This window comes from Typopeltis vanoorti, chromosome 13, assembly GCF_054136105.1.
Source record: "Typopeltis vanoorti isolate ZY-2024b chromosome 13, IOZ_Tvanoo_1.0, whole genome shotgun sequence".
Lineage (NCBI taxonomy): Eukaryota > Metazoa > Arthropoda > Arachnida > Uropygi > Thelyphonidae > Typopeltis > Typopeltis vanoorti.
In genome coordinates this window covers 84,582,353-84,596,983 of record NC_143561.1, presented here as the reverse complement: position 1 = coordinate 84,596,983, position 14,631 = coordinate 84,582,353, and the positions used below count along the sequence as shown (strand labels likewise).

Genomic DNA, 14,631 nt, shown 5'->3' with positions numbered 1-14,631 from the left:
ACAGGACAGAAAGAAGTGCAGTGCATTGTTGATGATTTTGGAGGAGTTATGTCCATAGACAATAGAGATGCAAGATATGAATAGCATTTTTTGAGGTAGGGACAGATAGGATGAAATATCTAGTTGATGTTATAAATTAAAGATGCCAAGAAATTATATTCTTGGTTTAATCCTTTATCCAAAGTTTGCACCTGAAGTAACTTCAGGACTGAGCAACTCATATAATAGAGGCTGATGACTTCACATGATTTGCCTTAGTATCCCATAATGCAAAACACATATCCTTATAGATACGTATAATGCTATGCATTATGGGAAGGGTCACTACCCAGACTGGTTTCAATCTTTATTAAGGTCTCATCAGTGCGAGCCAGACCTAGAAGTGATACCAAGGTAATGCGGAAGTCATATTTCCATATGCAAGTAGCCAAAAGGTGTCACACCTTATTAAATTAAAATACTCTGGATTAGAGATGTTCGAAATTTTCTACTTAGTTATATTATAAATTAAAGATGCCAAGAAATTATATTCTTGGTTTAAGTTAAGTGAAGTTACTTTTTGGAAAAAGGGACAATTGTTCTGTGGTGCTGTAGGCAAAGAATTCATTTTCATGGATGATGATGCCACACCACATCATACACAAGCAGTGCAGATAATTTTGGAGACTGAGAATGTTATTATTATTACGGGCAACTCCAAGGAGTCGACAGACTCATTGAGGGAGGCCCTAACATCATGTCAAGAACAACTATTCCACATTCACACAGCATCTATCATACCTCGCCTTGAACTCATTCACAGTCATGGCACCCACAACAGATTCTGGCAGCTTATTCTACTCATTCACCACTCTCCAAGTAAAAAACCTAGCTCTAACACCCTTGCTAACCACATTCTTGCCCAGCTTCCATGTATGGTCCCTAGTCCTCCCACCACCAGTCCTATTCTCAAAAATATCTTCTGAATTAATATTATAGAAACCCTTCAGTAATTTGAATGTTTCAATCATATCACCCCTTTTCTGCCTATCAACCAATTTCTGCAACCCACAAAATTTCAACCTGTTCTCATAAGATTCATTCCATAGACCTGCCACCATCTTGGTCACTCGTCTCTGGATCCTCTCCACCTCCTCCCCATCAAGAAGAAACACTGGCACCCATATCTGAGCACAGTAGTCTAGATGGGGGGTCTTATCAAGGCTCGATACAGAGGAACAATAACCTGTTTGTCTCTGCTTGTTAAAGTATTTTTCAGCAACCAAGTGATTTGATTACTGATTTAGCACTTTTGCGATGTGACCCCTAAACTTCAACCCCCCTATCCACCAACACTCCCAAATCCCTGGCCTCGTCAATCTCCTGGAGTACAGTTCCACCAATGTGATATACTGCTGCTAATCTTTTCACCCCAAAATGCATAAACTTACACTTTGTCACATTAAATTGACATCCATTCTCCTTAGCCCAGTCTTCCAAACTATCCAGATCATCTTGCAAAATTTTGACATCCTGTGCACTCACTATTGCTCTACCCAACTTTGCATCATCAGAAAACAAATGAACACTTCCTCTCAGATCCTTTCCTGTATCGTTAATGAACAAATTGAAAAGTAATGGTCCAAGAACAGAACCCTGTGGCACACCACTAGTCACAGGCCGTCTTTTGGACTCTACTCCTGAATAAACCACTCTCTGATATCTCTCCATCAACCACCCTCCTATCCATCTCACCATCCCTGTATGCTGCAGTTTACTGATTAGAATTCCATGTGGTATCCTGTCAAAGGCCTTGGCAAGTTCCAGTAGAATCACTGTAAACCCATTACCCTTATCCAGTTCAGCCGTCACTGTGTTATAAAACGTGAGCAAGTTACTGAGGCATGATCTACCCTTCACAAAACCATGCTGTCCCCCATATAGTATCCCATTTTCATCTATCCAATCCTGTATTTTTCTCTTGACTATTTTCTCCAAGACCTTGACAACGATTCCTGATATGCTGATCAGTCAGTAATTTACAACAGCAGGTCTTGGACCCTTCTTTATGCAGTGGAACTATTTTCCCCTCTTTCCACCCCCTTGGGACTAACCCAGACCCGATACTCGAAGCAAACAAAATGGTCAAGAGCACTGACAATTCTTTAGCCGCTTCACATACGACACGAGCTTATATGCCATTCAATCCCACAGATGTATTGACATTGAGGTTTTGTAATAGACTATTCACCTCCACTTCATTCACCACAATTCCCGTATAAGCTATTGGTTCATTCATTCGTACTGTCACCACCTGGATGATATACTCGTGCAAAGTGCTCACTCAGTAATTCCACTATATCAACTGATTTGGTTACCTCCCTACCATCGGCATTCTTTAAAATCATTCTGCCATATACATTTTTTCTTTTACTTGCAACATATCAAAAAAACTGTTTGGGATTCTCTTTAGCCTGCATGGCTAATGTTCTTTTATAATTCGCTTTTGCTTTTCTTACCACAGTCGTTACCCTTCTGGCCTGCGCTTGATACTATTCATGTGCCTGCCAGTCACCTTTCTCCTTAAATTCACTCCACAGTTGTTTCTTTTTTTGCAGCTCAAGCTTAATGGTGTTATTCATCCATTTAACCCCTACTTGATTTATTATTCGGACTCTAGGTATACAGTCAGCCATTGCCTTCTGCAAACACTTCTTAACTGCCTCCCATGCACTATCAACATCCAGCCCTTGCAGTTTTACATGCCATGGCACTTAACCAAACTTCTAAGCTTGTCATACTTACCAGCCCAATAATTCCACATGTACCCTGTCTTAATTATAAATTCCGCACCTTTAGCCACCTCCCAAGTCAAGAACCTATGATCACTCTCACCAATTGGTGGCAACGTGGTCATATTCGTTACAGCCAAATTCTCAAATGCAATTACTAGGTCAAGCACTCTCTGACCCCTAGTATTTTCCATTACATGCTGTCACAGATAGTCATCCCTTAATAACTGCATAAAATCCAATTCCTTCCTCCCATATGTCCTCTCCTCCTTCCAATCAATGTTACCATAGCTGAAATCTCCCATAATAATTACCCTCCTTCCACATGGAGGGTAATAATAATTACCCTCCATATTAATTGAATTGAGTGACCAGCATGCTCCCTAGATCTCAATCCCATAGAACGTGCTTGGGATGCAATAGCGAGATGCATTGCTGCTGAAAAATCTCAAGAAAACCAGGCCTTATCCTTGCTCTCATGTTGTGAGAGCTTCATTGCATTTATGGGTGGACATATTGAATACTGAAATGTCTCTCTCTGCATAGTTTTCTGTAAGCACTGCATTTCATATATTCATAATTAACCTTCTTAATTTTATTGCTTATTAGCCATAATAGAATAGATCATCTGTGCATTGTTTACTTTAATGAAATTGACTATATTTTAGAAATGAGTAATTTTTTAAACACTTTGGAATCATTATTTTTAGAATGAATTTTATCTTTTCAGCGATAAAGTTTGGGAACTGTTGGAACAAATGAGTGAAAAGGCTATTAATTCTTCTCCAAGACTTTTGAATACCTTGCTGCAAGAAAACATTGGAGTAATACAGCATAAAAATCAAAGTACACAGACAAAACTTGCTAAAAGAAGACCTCTAGCAAAAAAAACTGCAAATTCTTGCAATGGTAATAACATTAATCCTGTCTACCATGTATTACCTGTTTCCCATGCTACAAAATCATCATGGCCAAAGGACAGCAGTTCTAATTCTGACTCATTTCATTCTGCTGATTCTGATAGCTCATTATTGTACTCTAAAAGAAGTGAAAAGAGCAAAGAAATTCCTATGCAAGAATTAATACCATTATGTGATGCCATTCTTGTAAAATCTTCACCTAGTATTTCTTCAAAACGTTTCAGTTTGCCAAATATGTCTTCAGACTGTAGTAATGATTTGAAATCTTGTACAACTAATCCACAAACATCTTCTGCTAATGAATTCAAAAGGTCTTCATTATATCATTCACAAAATGCTGAACCAGCAGAACATTCTAAAACCATGTTGAGAGAATCTTGTAAAGAGAATATAAATAGTGAGCTACTACAGTCAGGTTTAGTTACACCCTTTACTTTACCTAAGTGTATAGACCAGTATTCCCTTCCAAGAGATTCCATTCCCTCGTCACAAACACCTGTTTCTCTCACTGAAATTTGTAGTACACTGTCATCTAAGACGCTTTCTAGTGATGCGATTTCATCCCCACAGCTATCTGATACTTGCACTCCTCCTCCACCCCCATTACCTGGATCTTTTAATCTTCCCTCACCACCATTACCTGGAACTTGTATTCCTCCACCACCTCCTCTACCACCATTACCTGGAACTTGCGCTCCTCCACCTCCACCACCATTACCTGGAACTTGCGCTCCTCCTCCTCCTCCACCACCTTTATCACTATTACCTGGAACATTTATTCCTCCTCCTCCTCCACCACCTTTATCACTATTACCTGGAACATTTATTCCTCCTCCTCCACCACCACCTTTACCACCATTACCTGGAACATTTATCCCACCTCCTCCTCCACCACCTTTACCACCATTACCTGGAACATTTATCCCACCTCCTCCTCCACCACCACCTCCTCCAACATTGGCTGGAAGTTCACTATCATGTTTTATACCTTTGCCTCCACCATTATCTGGAATATGCATACCACAACCACCTCCATTACCACTAATGCCTGGTGTTTCTTCGGAGACATTGTTACCACCACCACCACCACCTGCTGGATTTCTAGGACAGAATTGTGCTCTGGGTTTTAGTAATAAATTGTTTGGTACTTATCACACTTTTCCTGGACCTAAATACAAAATGAAAACGCTAAATTGGACAAAAGTTCCTAATGGAATGCTTACTAGTAAGTACCCCCCAAATGATAAATGTCATTGTCTGTTTATGCATTTTAAATAAGATTATATTGATATAAATAGTTTACTAATGAGCATTATTGTTTGTTTATAATTGGTTATTTTAACAATATGCAGTTGACTCTCAATATAGCAAACCAATAGGGGAGCCACAAATGTAGTTTGTCATAGTGAAAGTTTTATACAATGGTGTCAGAGTTGATTGTATACTGCATTTAACTAGATGCATAAAAATTGGATTTTATTTCTCTATTTCATTTCAATGATTCATATCTTATTTAAAAGAAAAAAAAATGAAATGCATCTGTTTCTCATAATGTGCATAGGAAGCTTGTTTTGAGTATTTTTTTCATTCTGAAAGTCAAGTATAATCAAAAAATTATACTTGAATTTCAGAATTATACTTAAAAGATTATAAGGAAAAGTTAATCAAAAGATAAAAATGCAAGGCATATCTGCCTTGCATTTTTATATTTTACACAAAGGTTGTGTATGATAACTAATAATTAAGGAATTGACAGCGCACACTAGAAATATAAATTAAATAAACTTTAATATATACTTTCTGATATTTCGGCAAACATCACATTGCCATCTTCTTGGGAACTTATTACAAAGACAAGTGCACACAAGTACTACATAACAGCAAATGAGAACAGAACTGGGAAGTTAACGTTTTCCTAAAGTCCTGATGGTCCCCCCTGGCGGGCTATATTGGTAGTTCTTGGCCTTTGGGCTGAAGTTCTTCTGATACGTGTTTCCCAAATTTGGGGCAGTCTCATGCATCCAAATTTGTTGAGGTTTGGCATGTTCCTAAGGGCTGAGGCTGATTCCATGAATAGTCTTTCATATTTGAACTTGCTGCGGTGTATTACTGTGGCTTTCTTCCATCTTATTCTGTGGAGAGTATCCAGAGCGTGGTCTGCAAGCCCAGAGTGGCTGTACCTGTGATATCGGATGTAATCCTTGTGTTCTGAGATTCTGATATTTGCTGTCCTGCCTGTTTGGCCAAAATAGGACAGTTTACAGCTGCAAGGGACCTGGTATACACCAGGTAGGTCTAGGGGAAGTGGTTGGTCTTTAGTGGGGCAGATAAGGGATGTCAATTTTCTATGTGGTCTTTAACAGGTGGTCAAGTCATGTTTTTTTAAGATTTTGTTGATTTTTTCCGAGGTGCCTCGGATGTAGGGAATGGTGATGGATCTAGAGTAATCTTTTTTGTGAAGGGGAGGGGGTGGTGGGTTGTAGATAACTGGTTTAAGTATTTTTTGGATTCTTTTGGGCGGGTAGCCATTGGCTAAGAAAGTGTCACGAATGTGATTTAGTTCCGTAGTTAGGGCTTGCTCATTAGAACAGATTATTTTTGCCCTGTTGAATAGTGTCTTAATAACTCCATATTGTTGTGAGGTGGGGGGGGGGGGGTGATGGGATTGTTGGTGAATGTATCTACCTGTATGGGTGGGTTTTCTATAAACTGAAAAAACCAAGGTTCCATCAGGTTGGCAGGTGACTAGTGTGTCTAGGAATGGGAGGTTATTGTTTGCCTCTTTTTCCAGGGTGAGCTTGATTCTAGGGTGTTGTTGTTTAAGTGTGTTAGGAAGGAGAGTAGTGAATCTGGGCGATGTGGCCAAATAGCGAACACATCATCAATGTAGCGAAGCCATATGGTAGGTTTTTGTGGGGCTGAGTTTAAGGCTTTCTCTTCAAAAGTCTCCATAAAGAAGTTAGCCAAAGGTGGGGAAAGTGGTGAACCCATGGCTGTCCCCCTATTTGTTTGTAGAATTTTTCCTGCCAAACGAAATAGCCTGAGTTCATTGTAAACTGAAATAGGGCTGAGATATCAGGAGGAAATTTAGCTTGGATTAGCTCTAAGGTTTCTTTGAGGGGGACATTCGTGAATAAGGAGGAGACGTCAAAACTGACCATTATGTCATTATGTTGGAGTGTGAGGTTTTCTATACTGGCTTTGAAGTGGGCTGAGTTTTTTTATGTGTGATGGTGTGTTGCCAGTATAGTGTGAGAGCGCTTTGGCTAAATGCTTGGCTAGTTTGTAAGTGGGGGAATCAATGCCATCCACTATGGGACGTAATGGCACATTATCTTTATGTATTTTTGGGAGCCCATATATGAGGGATGGGGGCGGTAATTTCTTAGGAGCAGTGGCGAAGTTGTGACCACGTGACAGAGCATTGACTGCTTCAAGCTTCAGGTTAACTGATGAAAGGTTAACTACAGTGTTGGTTTGTAATTTAGGTTTGGACGCCGAGTTCCTTTATTAATTTATCAAACTTGTTGATATGTCGGCTCTGTATTCGTTTGAATTCTTTATTAGCTGCCGTACACGAGACGTCATGTAGGATGAATACGGAGCCGACATATCAACAAGTTTGATAAATTAATAAAGAACTTGGTGTCCAAACCTAAACTACAAACCAACACTATAGTTAACCTTTCGTCAGTTAACCTGAAGCACTCAACGCTCTGTCACGTGGTCACAACTTCGCCATTGCTCCTAAGAAATTACCGCTGAGGAATTAACGATCCAAATTGAATGCGGGATTCGCCACCTCCCAAACCACAATCGCCAACGATATCAGATTGGATGTAGCCTGTGTTCTCACAAAAGCAAAGCCTCCGAAATCCAACTTATCCACTAATGAATACAAGTCACTACAAGAATTGAAAAGAAACAAAGAAATAGTGATCACCAAAGCAGATAAGGGGAACGCCAATGTGGTACTCAATCTTAACGACTACACAGGTAAGCTCAAGGCCTTACTATTAGATCGATCAACTTACCTCCCTATTGAATATAATCCCACCAACTCTCAAATTAGAAAACTCCATAGGCTCCTTAAGAAGGTCACTTCTTGGCCTGTGGAGATTACCAATAGACTGAAACCCTATAACTCTAGACCCCCCCCTCCCTGCATATATGGGGCTCCCAAAAATACATAAAGATGATGTGCCATTACGTCCCATAGTGGATGGCATTGATTCCCCCCCACTTACAAACTAGCCAAGCATTTAGCCAAAGCACTCTCACACTATACTGGCAACACACCATCACACATAAAAAAACTCAGCCCACTTCAAAGCCAGTATAGAAAACCTCACACTCCAACATAATGACATAATGGTCAGTTTTGATGTCTCCTCCTTATTCACGAATGTCCCCCTCAAAGAAACCTTAGAGCTAATCCAAGCTAAAATTTCCTCCCGATATCTCAGCCCTATTTCAGTTTACAATGAACTCAGGCTATTTTGTTTGGCAGGAAAAATTCTACAAACAAATAGAGGGGACAGCCATGGGTTCACCACTTTCCCCACCCTTGGCTAACTTCTTTATGGAGACTTTTGAAGAGAAAGCCTTAAACTCAGCCCCACAAAAACCTACCATATGGCTTCGCTACGTTGATGATGTGTTCACTATTTGGCCACATGGCCCAGATTCACTCCTCTCCTTCCTAACACACTTAAACAACCAACACCCTAGAATCAAGTTCACCCTGTAAAAAGAGGCAAACAATAACCTCCCCTTCCTAGACACACTAGTCACCCGCCAACCTGATGGAACCTTGGTTTTCTCAGTTTATAGAAAACCCACCCATACAGGTAGATACATTCACCAACAATCCCATCACCCCCCCCCCCTCACAACAATATGGAGTTATTAAGACACTATTCAACAGGGCAAAAATAATCTGTTCTAATGAGCAAGCCCTAACCACTGAACTAAATCACATTCGTGACACTTTCTTAGTCAATGGCTACCTCTCCAAAATAATCCAAAAAATACTTAACCCGGTTATCCACAACCCACCACATCACCCTCCCCTTCACAAAAAAGATTACCTCTAGATCCATCACCATTCCCTACATCCGAGGCACCTCGGAAAAAATCAACAAAATCTTAAAAAAACATGACTTGACCACCTGTTACAGACCACATAGAAAATTGACATCCCTTATCCGCCCCACTAAAGACCAACCACTTCCCCTAGACCTACCTGGTGTATACCAGGTTCCTTGCAGCTGTAAACTGTCCTACTTTAGTGGGGCGGATAAGGGATGCCAATTTTCTATGTGGTCAAGTCATGTTTTTTTATGATTTTGTTGATTTTTTTGCAGCAAGTTCAAATATGAAAGACTATTCATGGAATCAGCCTCGGCCCTTAGGAACATGCCAAACCTCAACAAATTTGGATGCGTGAGACTGCCCCAAATTTGGGAAACATGTATCAGAAGAACTTCAGCCCAAAGGCCATGAACTACCAATATAGCCTGCCAGGGGTCACCATCAGGACTTTAGGAAAACATTAACTTCCCAGTTCTGTTCTCATTTGCTGTTATGTAGTACTTGTGTGCACTTGTCTTTGTAATAAGTTCCCAAGAAGATGGCAATGTGACGTTTGCCGAAATATCAGAAAGTATATATTAAAGTTTATTTAATTTATATTTCTAGTGGCGCTGTCAATTCGTTAATTATTAGTTATCATGTATAACCAGCATATAAGCCTCTCAACAAGAATAAAGGTTGTGTGTATATCTGAAGTGTTTATTACAGGCTGTAATGAACTTTTCTTACCATCTTCAATTGTGTGTTATTAATGGAGCTGATTTTCTTCTCCTAAATGAGAACCTTATCATCAAATTCCTGAAATGTATACTCAAGGGGTGCAGAATATTATAGTACTACATGAAAAACTTACATCACCACTAACTTCCTATATACAATTTTCCTCCAAATCAATCTGTTACCTGTCAAGACTTCAACATTATCACATCTTATATTTATGTCTTCTAAGGTCCTTTTTGCTGTGTCAATCCACCTGTATCTTGGTCTTCCTCTGGATCTTTTTCTTGCCAACCTGACAGAGAACACTTGTTTTGCTAATCTTTCCTCTCCTATTTTGTTTAAGTAACCATATCACCTGAGATTAGCTCTGCTAACACATTCCTAGATGCTAATAATGTCAAGTTCTTTCCTAATATCCTGATTTTTAATATGATATTGCCATTGATGCCATCTGTTCATGCACCAAATCTTTATCAGAACTTGCACATCTGCAGTCTCTAGTCTTTGATCAAGTGTTTTATTTGTAACCCAGCTCTCAGATCCATAAGTTAAAATTGGCTTGAACACTGTCTTGTTTACAGCTAATTCAGTGTTTTGACTAATTTCTCTCTTTTCCATATAGATTTATTCAGTTGACTTCTAACCATACCAGCTTTATTCATTCTGTTGTCTATTTTAATATATTTAATTAACCATCTTCATTCAAATTTGTGCCCTAAGTAACCAAAATGTTTTACTTGCTCTATAGGTTCTCCATTCACAGTGCAGTTGATATTTTCAATGTTTTTGTCTTGCTACCGCTGATTTTCATACCAAATTTATTAAATTATTCAATTTAGTCAGGGAATCTTGCCGACTTATATTGAATTTATTTAGAAGTATAGCATCATCCACATAAAGCAAAGAACTGAGTTTAACATCTCCAATTTTGATATCAGGTTGGATACCACTTTCCTCCATAATGTGATCTATATAGATAATGAATAACAGAGGGGATAATGTACATTCTTGTCTAATACCAGATTTAACATTAAACCATCTTCCTGTACTTCAATTCTAACTGCTGACCTACTATTGAAATAAAAACTAAGTATTGCTTGATATAATGCCCCATTGACACCATACAATGTAGCATTTCGAATAGCTTTTCTCTTGGTTCCTTGCCATATGCTTTTTTCACATCTATAAAACTTAAATACAGATCTTTGTTATATTCCCATGATTTCTCAACTATTTGTCATAAAGTGAAAATCTGATCCTGACAGCCTCTATTTGGCCTGAATCCAGCTTGTTCTTCACCAAGCTTCTCTTCCACAATTCTTCTCAACTGTTTCTCAAGTATACTTTCATAAATCTTACCAGGAACTTTCAGTAGAGAAATACCTCTGTAATTCTCACATTCAGTTTTATTTACCTTTTTATATAGGGGTACTATGAGAACTCTACTCCAGTCATCTGGAATTCATCCCTCTGTCCAGGCCTTTTGAATATGCAGTGCAGCTACTGTAAGACTTTTATACCTCCATACTTGAGCATTTCTGGTCGAATATCATCTACTCCAGCTGCCTTTCCACATTTCAGGCTTTTGATGTTTTTTTTTCTACTTTAAGTATGGATATGTATTCCTGATTGTATGTCTGCTGAGTGTTTTTTTACCACTGTGCTGTCACTGATTTCATTTAGTAATTTTTTGAAGTAATTATTCCGTTCATCAAGTATATCTCTTTTTCCAGTTTTCATGTCACCTTTATCATCTCTACTTCCATTTACAGTACTCTTTCCTCCATTTCTGAGCTATTTTTTCAATAGCTTCCAGAATATCTTGCCACCTTCTTGGTATTTATTTTCTATGTTTTTTTTTGCCAAAGTCTTCCCATGACGTTTGTTTAGCTAGTTTTAGACAGTTTTTAGCTTTCTTATATTTGTCTCTGTATTCTCTAAGAGCACAAGCTGACTTATTTGCTAGGAACTTTTGATGTGCTTTTTTCTTTTCCTTCATTGCCTCTTTATCTTCCAGTGTCCACCATGGCGTTCTGATTTTTCTATCATGCAGACAATCTCACCACATGCCTCTTTGGTTGAATCAATCAATGTTTTCTTCAAGGCTTGCCACCGAATCTCCAAGGGTTGGTTCCTGTTGTGAAATTCTTTCATTTTTTCTTGAATAATGTTTGTGTATTTTAGTCTACAGTTAACATCTGAGAGCTGCTCAACTTTTATTTGCTTTAAAACTTTCTTACATGTTCTTATTTTCAATATGAAATTCAATTTTATCCTGCTCAAGACTAAATAGTGATCAGTTTCGATTCAAATCCTCTGTGCACTCTAGTGTTCTGCACCAGTGAGAAAACATCACTATCAACAATAACATAGTCAATGAGACTTTTCTTATTCCTTGCTTCTTCTCTCCATGTGAATTTGTGCACATTTTTCTGTTGGAATATTGTGTCAGTAATAACCAGTCCATGTCCTGAGCAGAAATTCAACAGGTATTTGCCATTATTATTAGCTTTGCTCTTTTCTCCAAATTTTCCAAAAAATTTTTGTATGTCATGTCTGACAATCATTTCCTACTATGCTTTTAGATACCCAGCAAGGTCCAACTTTTCATTTTTCACTGTGTCAGTTGCTTTCCCTAAAGCCTCAAAAAAATTCCTCCACATCTACCATAGTAGAAACTTCTGTAGGACCATAGGCATAAATAAGTATCATTGTCTAGTTCCCCATTCCGATATTTGCCCACATCACTCTACTTGATATTGCCTACCATTCAAGGAGATTAGCCTCATATTTAGTATTGAATACTATAGCTACTCCTTTTTTCCTTGATTGTCATTACCTGAATATAACATTGGCATTTATTGCTCAGAAAGATCTCATCAGTTTTTCTCTTTTTTGTTTCAGTCACCCCTATTATGTTGGTCTGGTACTTATCCAATTCCTCAGCTAGCTCCATTTCTTTGCCATTCAGGCTTCTTATGTTGATAGCATCAATCTTGAACTCTGGTGATGTTGAGTTGGGGTGTGTTTCAGGATTTGTTCCAGTAGCTGACTTTTTGCTGTTCACCCTGGTTCCCTGCCAAAAACAATGGTGGCCTTGTTTAACTGGGCGACACCCCAGCTGCCATAAAATTCTGTTATGTTGTACCACTATTTTATTTGTGGTTTAAGTATCTAATCTATCTAAAGTGGAGATATCCTATCTAACATGATGGAGAAAACCATCAATTCTCAACTCCTACTCTACCTTGAAGGCACCCAGCTATTAAGCGACCACCAGTATGGATTCTGTTGATGCCGATCAACAGGTGACCTGTTCTCATGTATCACCCATCTCTGGACATATGCCATGGAAAAATTTGGCGAATCCCTAGTAGTTGCACTTGATATCTCCAAAGCCTTTGACCTGGTCTGGCACAAAGGCTTACTAAGCAAACTTCCATCATTTGGACTGTCTCAGGACTTCTGCAGATGGATTGCCAGCTTCCTGTCTGGATGCACACTATGTGTAATGGTAGATGGCTCCCTATCCTTCCACCATCCAACTAATGCTTGGGTCCCATAAGGTTCAGTTCTCTCACCGACTCTCTTCCTTCTGTACATCAATGACCTACTTCAGTTGACCTCCAACCAATACACAATTTTGCAGATGACAGCACATTGCACTCCTCCCTTTCATTTGATAAACCTTACCATATACAACTCACTTCAACCCACAGAACATCAACCACAACTTCCCTTAATTTGGACCTCCAAGCATCCTCTGATGGGGCTCAGATAACCTCGTCAACTTCAATGAAGTTCTGTCTTATTTCCCACAAAAAAGAACCATTCCCCCCCCCCCCCCAGTATTATTTTTGATAACACTCAAATTCCCAGACAAGATGAAATTTCTCTTCTCAGAATTACCATGACATCAGGCCTCTCCTGGCATAAACACATCACAACCATTGCATCCTCAGCTTCCAAAAAACTAAGGTTTCTCTTTCGCTCAAGACATTACTTTACTTCAAAACAGTGTGTTAACATTATACAAATTGCAAATTCATCCAGCTATCGAATACTGCTCTCACATTTGGAGTGGGGCTCCTAAAAGCTTCCTCAAAATGCTTGACTCAATACAGAGGAGAGCAATTAGACTGATAAATGATCCATCTCTTACCAACTCACTCTCCCCCACTTTCACATAGACGTTTAGTCTCTGGAATTTGTATATTCTACAAATATTTTCATGGAAAATGCTCATCTGAAACAGCATCAATAATTCCACCACTCTGTACTAAACCGATTGGAATACATACAGCCACCTCCGAACATCCCTTCACAGTACACCTTGAAACCCACAGAACAAGTTACTTTTCCTTCTCCTTCATCCCTGCTACTGCTGTCCTGTGGAACAGTCTTCCCCCTGATGTATTTCTTGGGAAATACAATATACAGCCTTTTAAATCGAATGTCAACAAGTTTCTCCTTTCCCATCCCACTACCCATATATGGTACTAAAGTGCTATTGGTTGACCAGCCAATCTCTCATATATTGGCCCAACATAAAAAAAAGAAAAAAAAAAGCCAATAAGAATACAATATGGTCGACTTAATCCCAAATTGCCAGCCCTTCCTCGATCCAGTATCCAGGTAGATACCTAACAGGGTGCATCACGAGAAGGTGAGGATTGGACATTAGGTCAGAAGCCCTGGTTGGTTCTCCACATTCCTTTAATGGCTATGTGGAGGTTTCCTCTCAGTTATACAGTTTTAACCTTTAAGCACCCCCTAGGAGAACATTATTAAACTCAAATTTTCAATCTGTAGCCTTTTTTTCTTAAAGAGGTTATAGTACCTGTATATGCTGTGTGTTTGTGCTGGCACTTTAAACCATATGCAGATGTACAGCATACATGAGTAATAGTTTTTTTTTTTAATTTCTTGATAAAAGAAAATCATGAATTTTCTTTATCAAGAAATCATGATTATCTTACCAAAATTTAACACACACACATACTCACATGCACACCTTTCCTTCCCTCATCCCTTTCTTACAGACACAAATAGAGGGTGTGAGAGGAGGAATGCATAAGATGAGAAAGTAAAATTCCACATGAAGACCCTGATATTGAATAGTGAGA

The 14,631-nt window shown here is 38.9% G+C and overlaps 1 protein-coding gene across 1 annotated transcript in view; it reads left to right on the top strand.

Annotated features, from left to right (window-relative positions):
- The window catches only part of LOC150100324 (inverted formin-2-like), a 319,787-nt gene that overhangs the window by 159,061 nt on the left and 146,095 nt on the right, over positions 1–14,631 (top strand). The window contains exon 6 of the mRNA XM_090402638.1: positions 3,502–4,916. Coding sequence (XP_090258764.1) covers positions 3,502–4,916 — 1,415 coding nt within the window. The remainder of the gene's footprint in view (positions 1–3,501; positions 4,917–14,631) is intronic.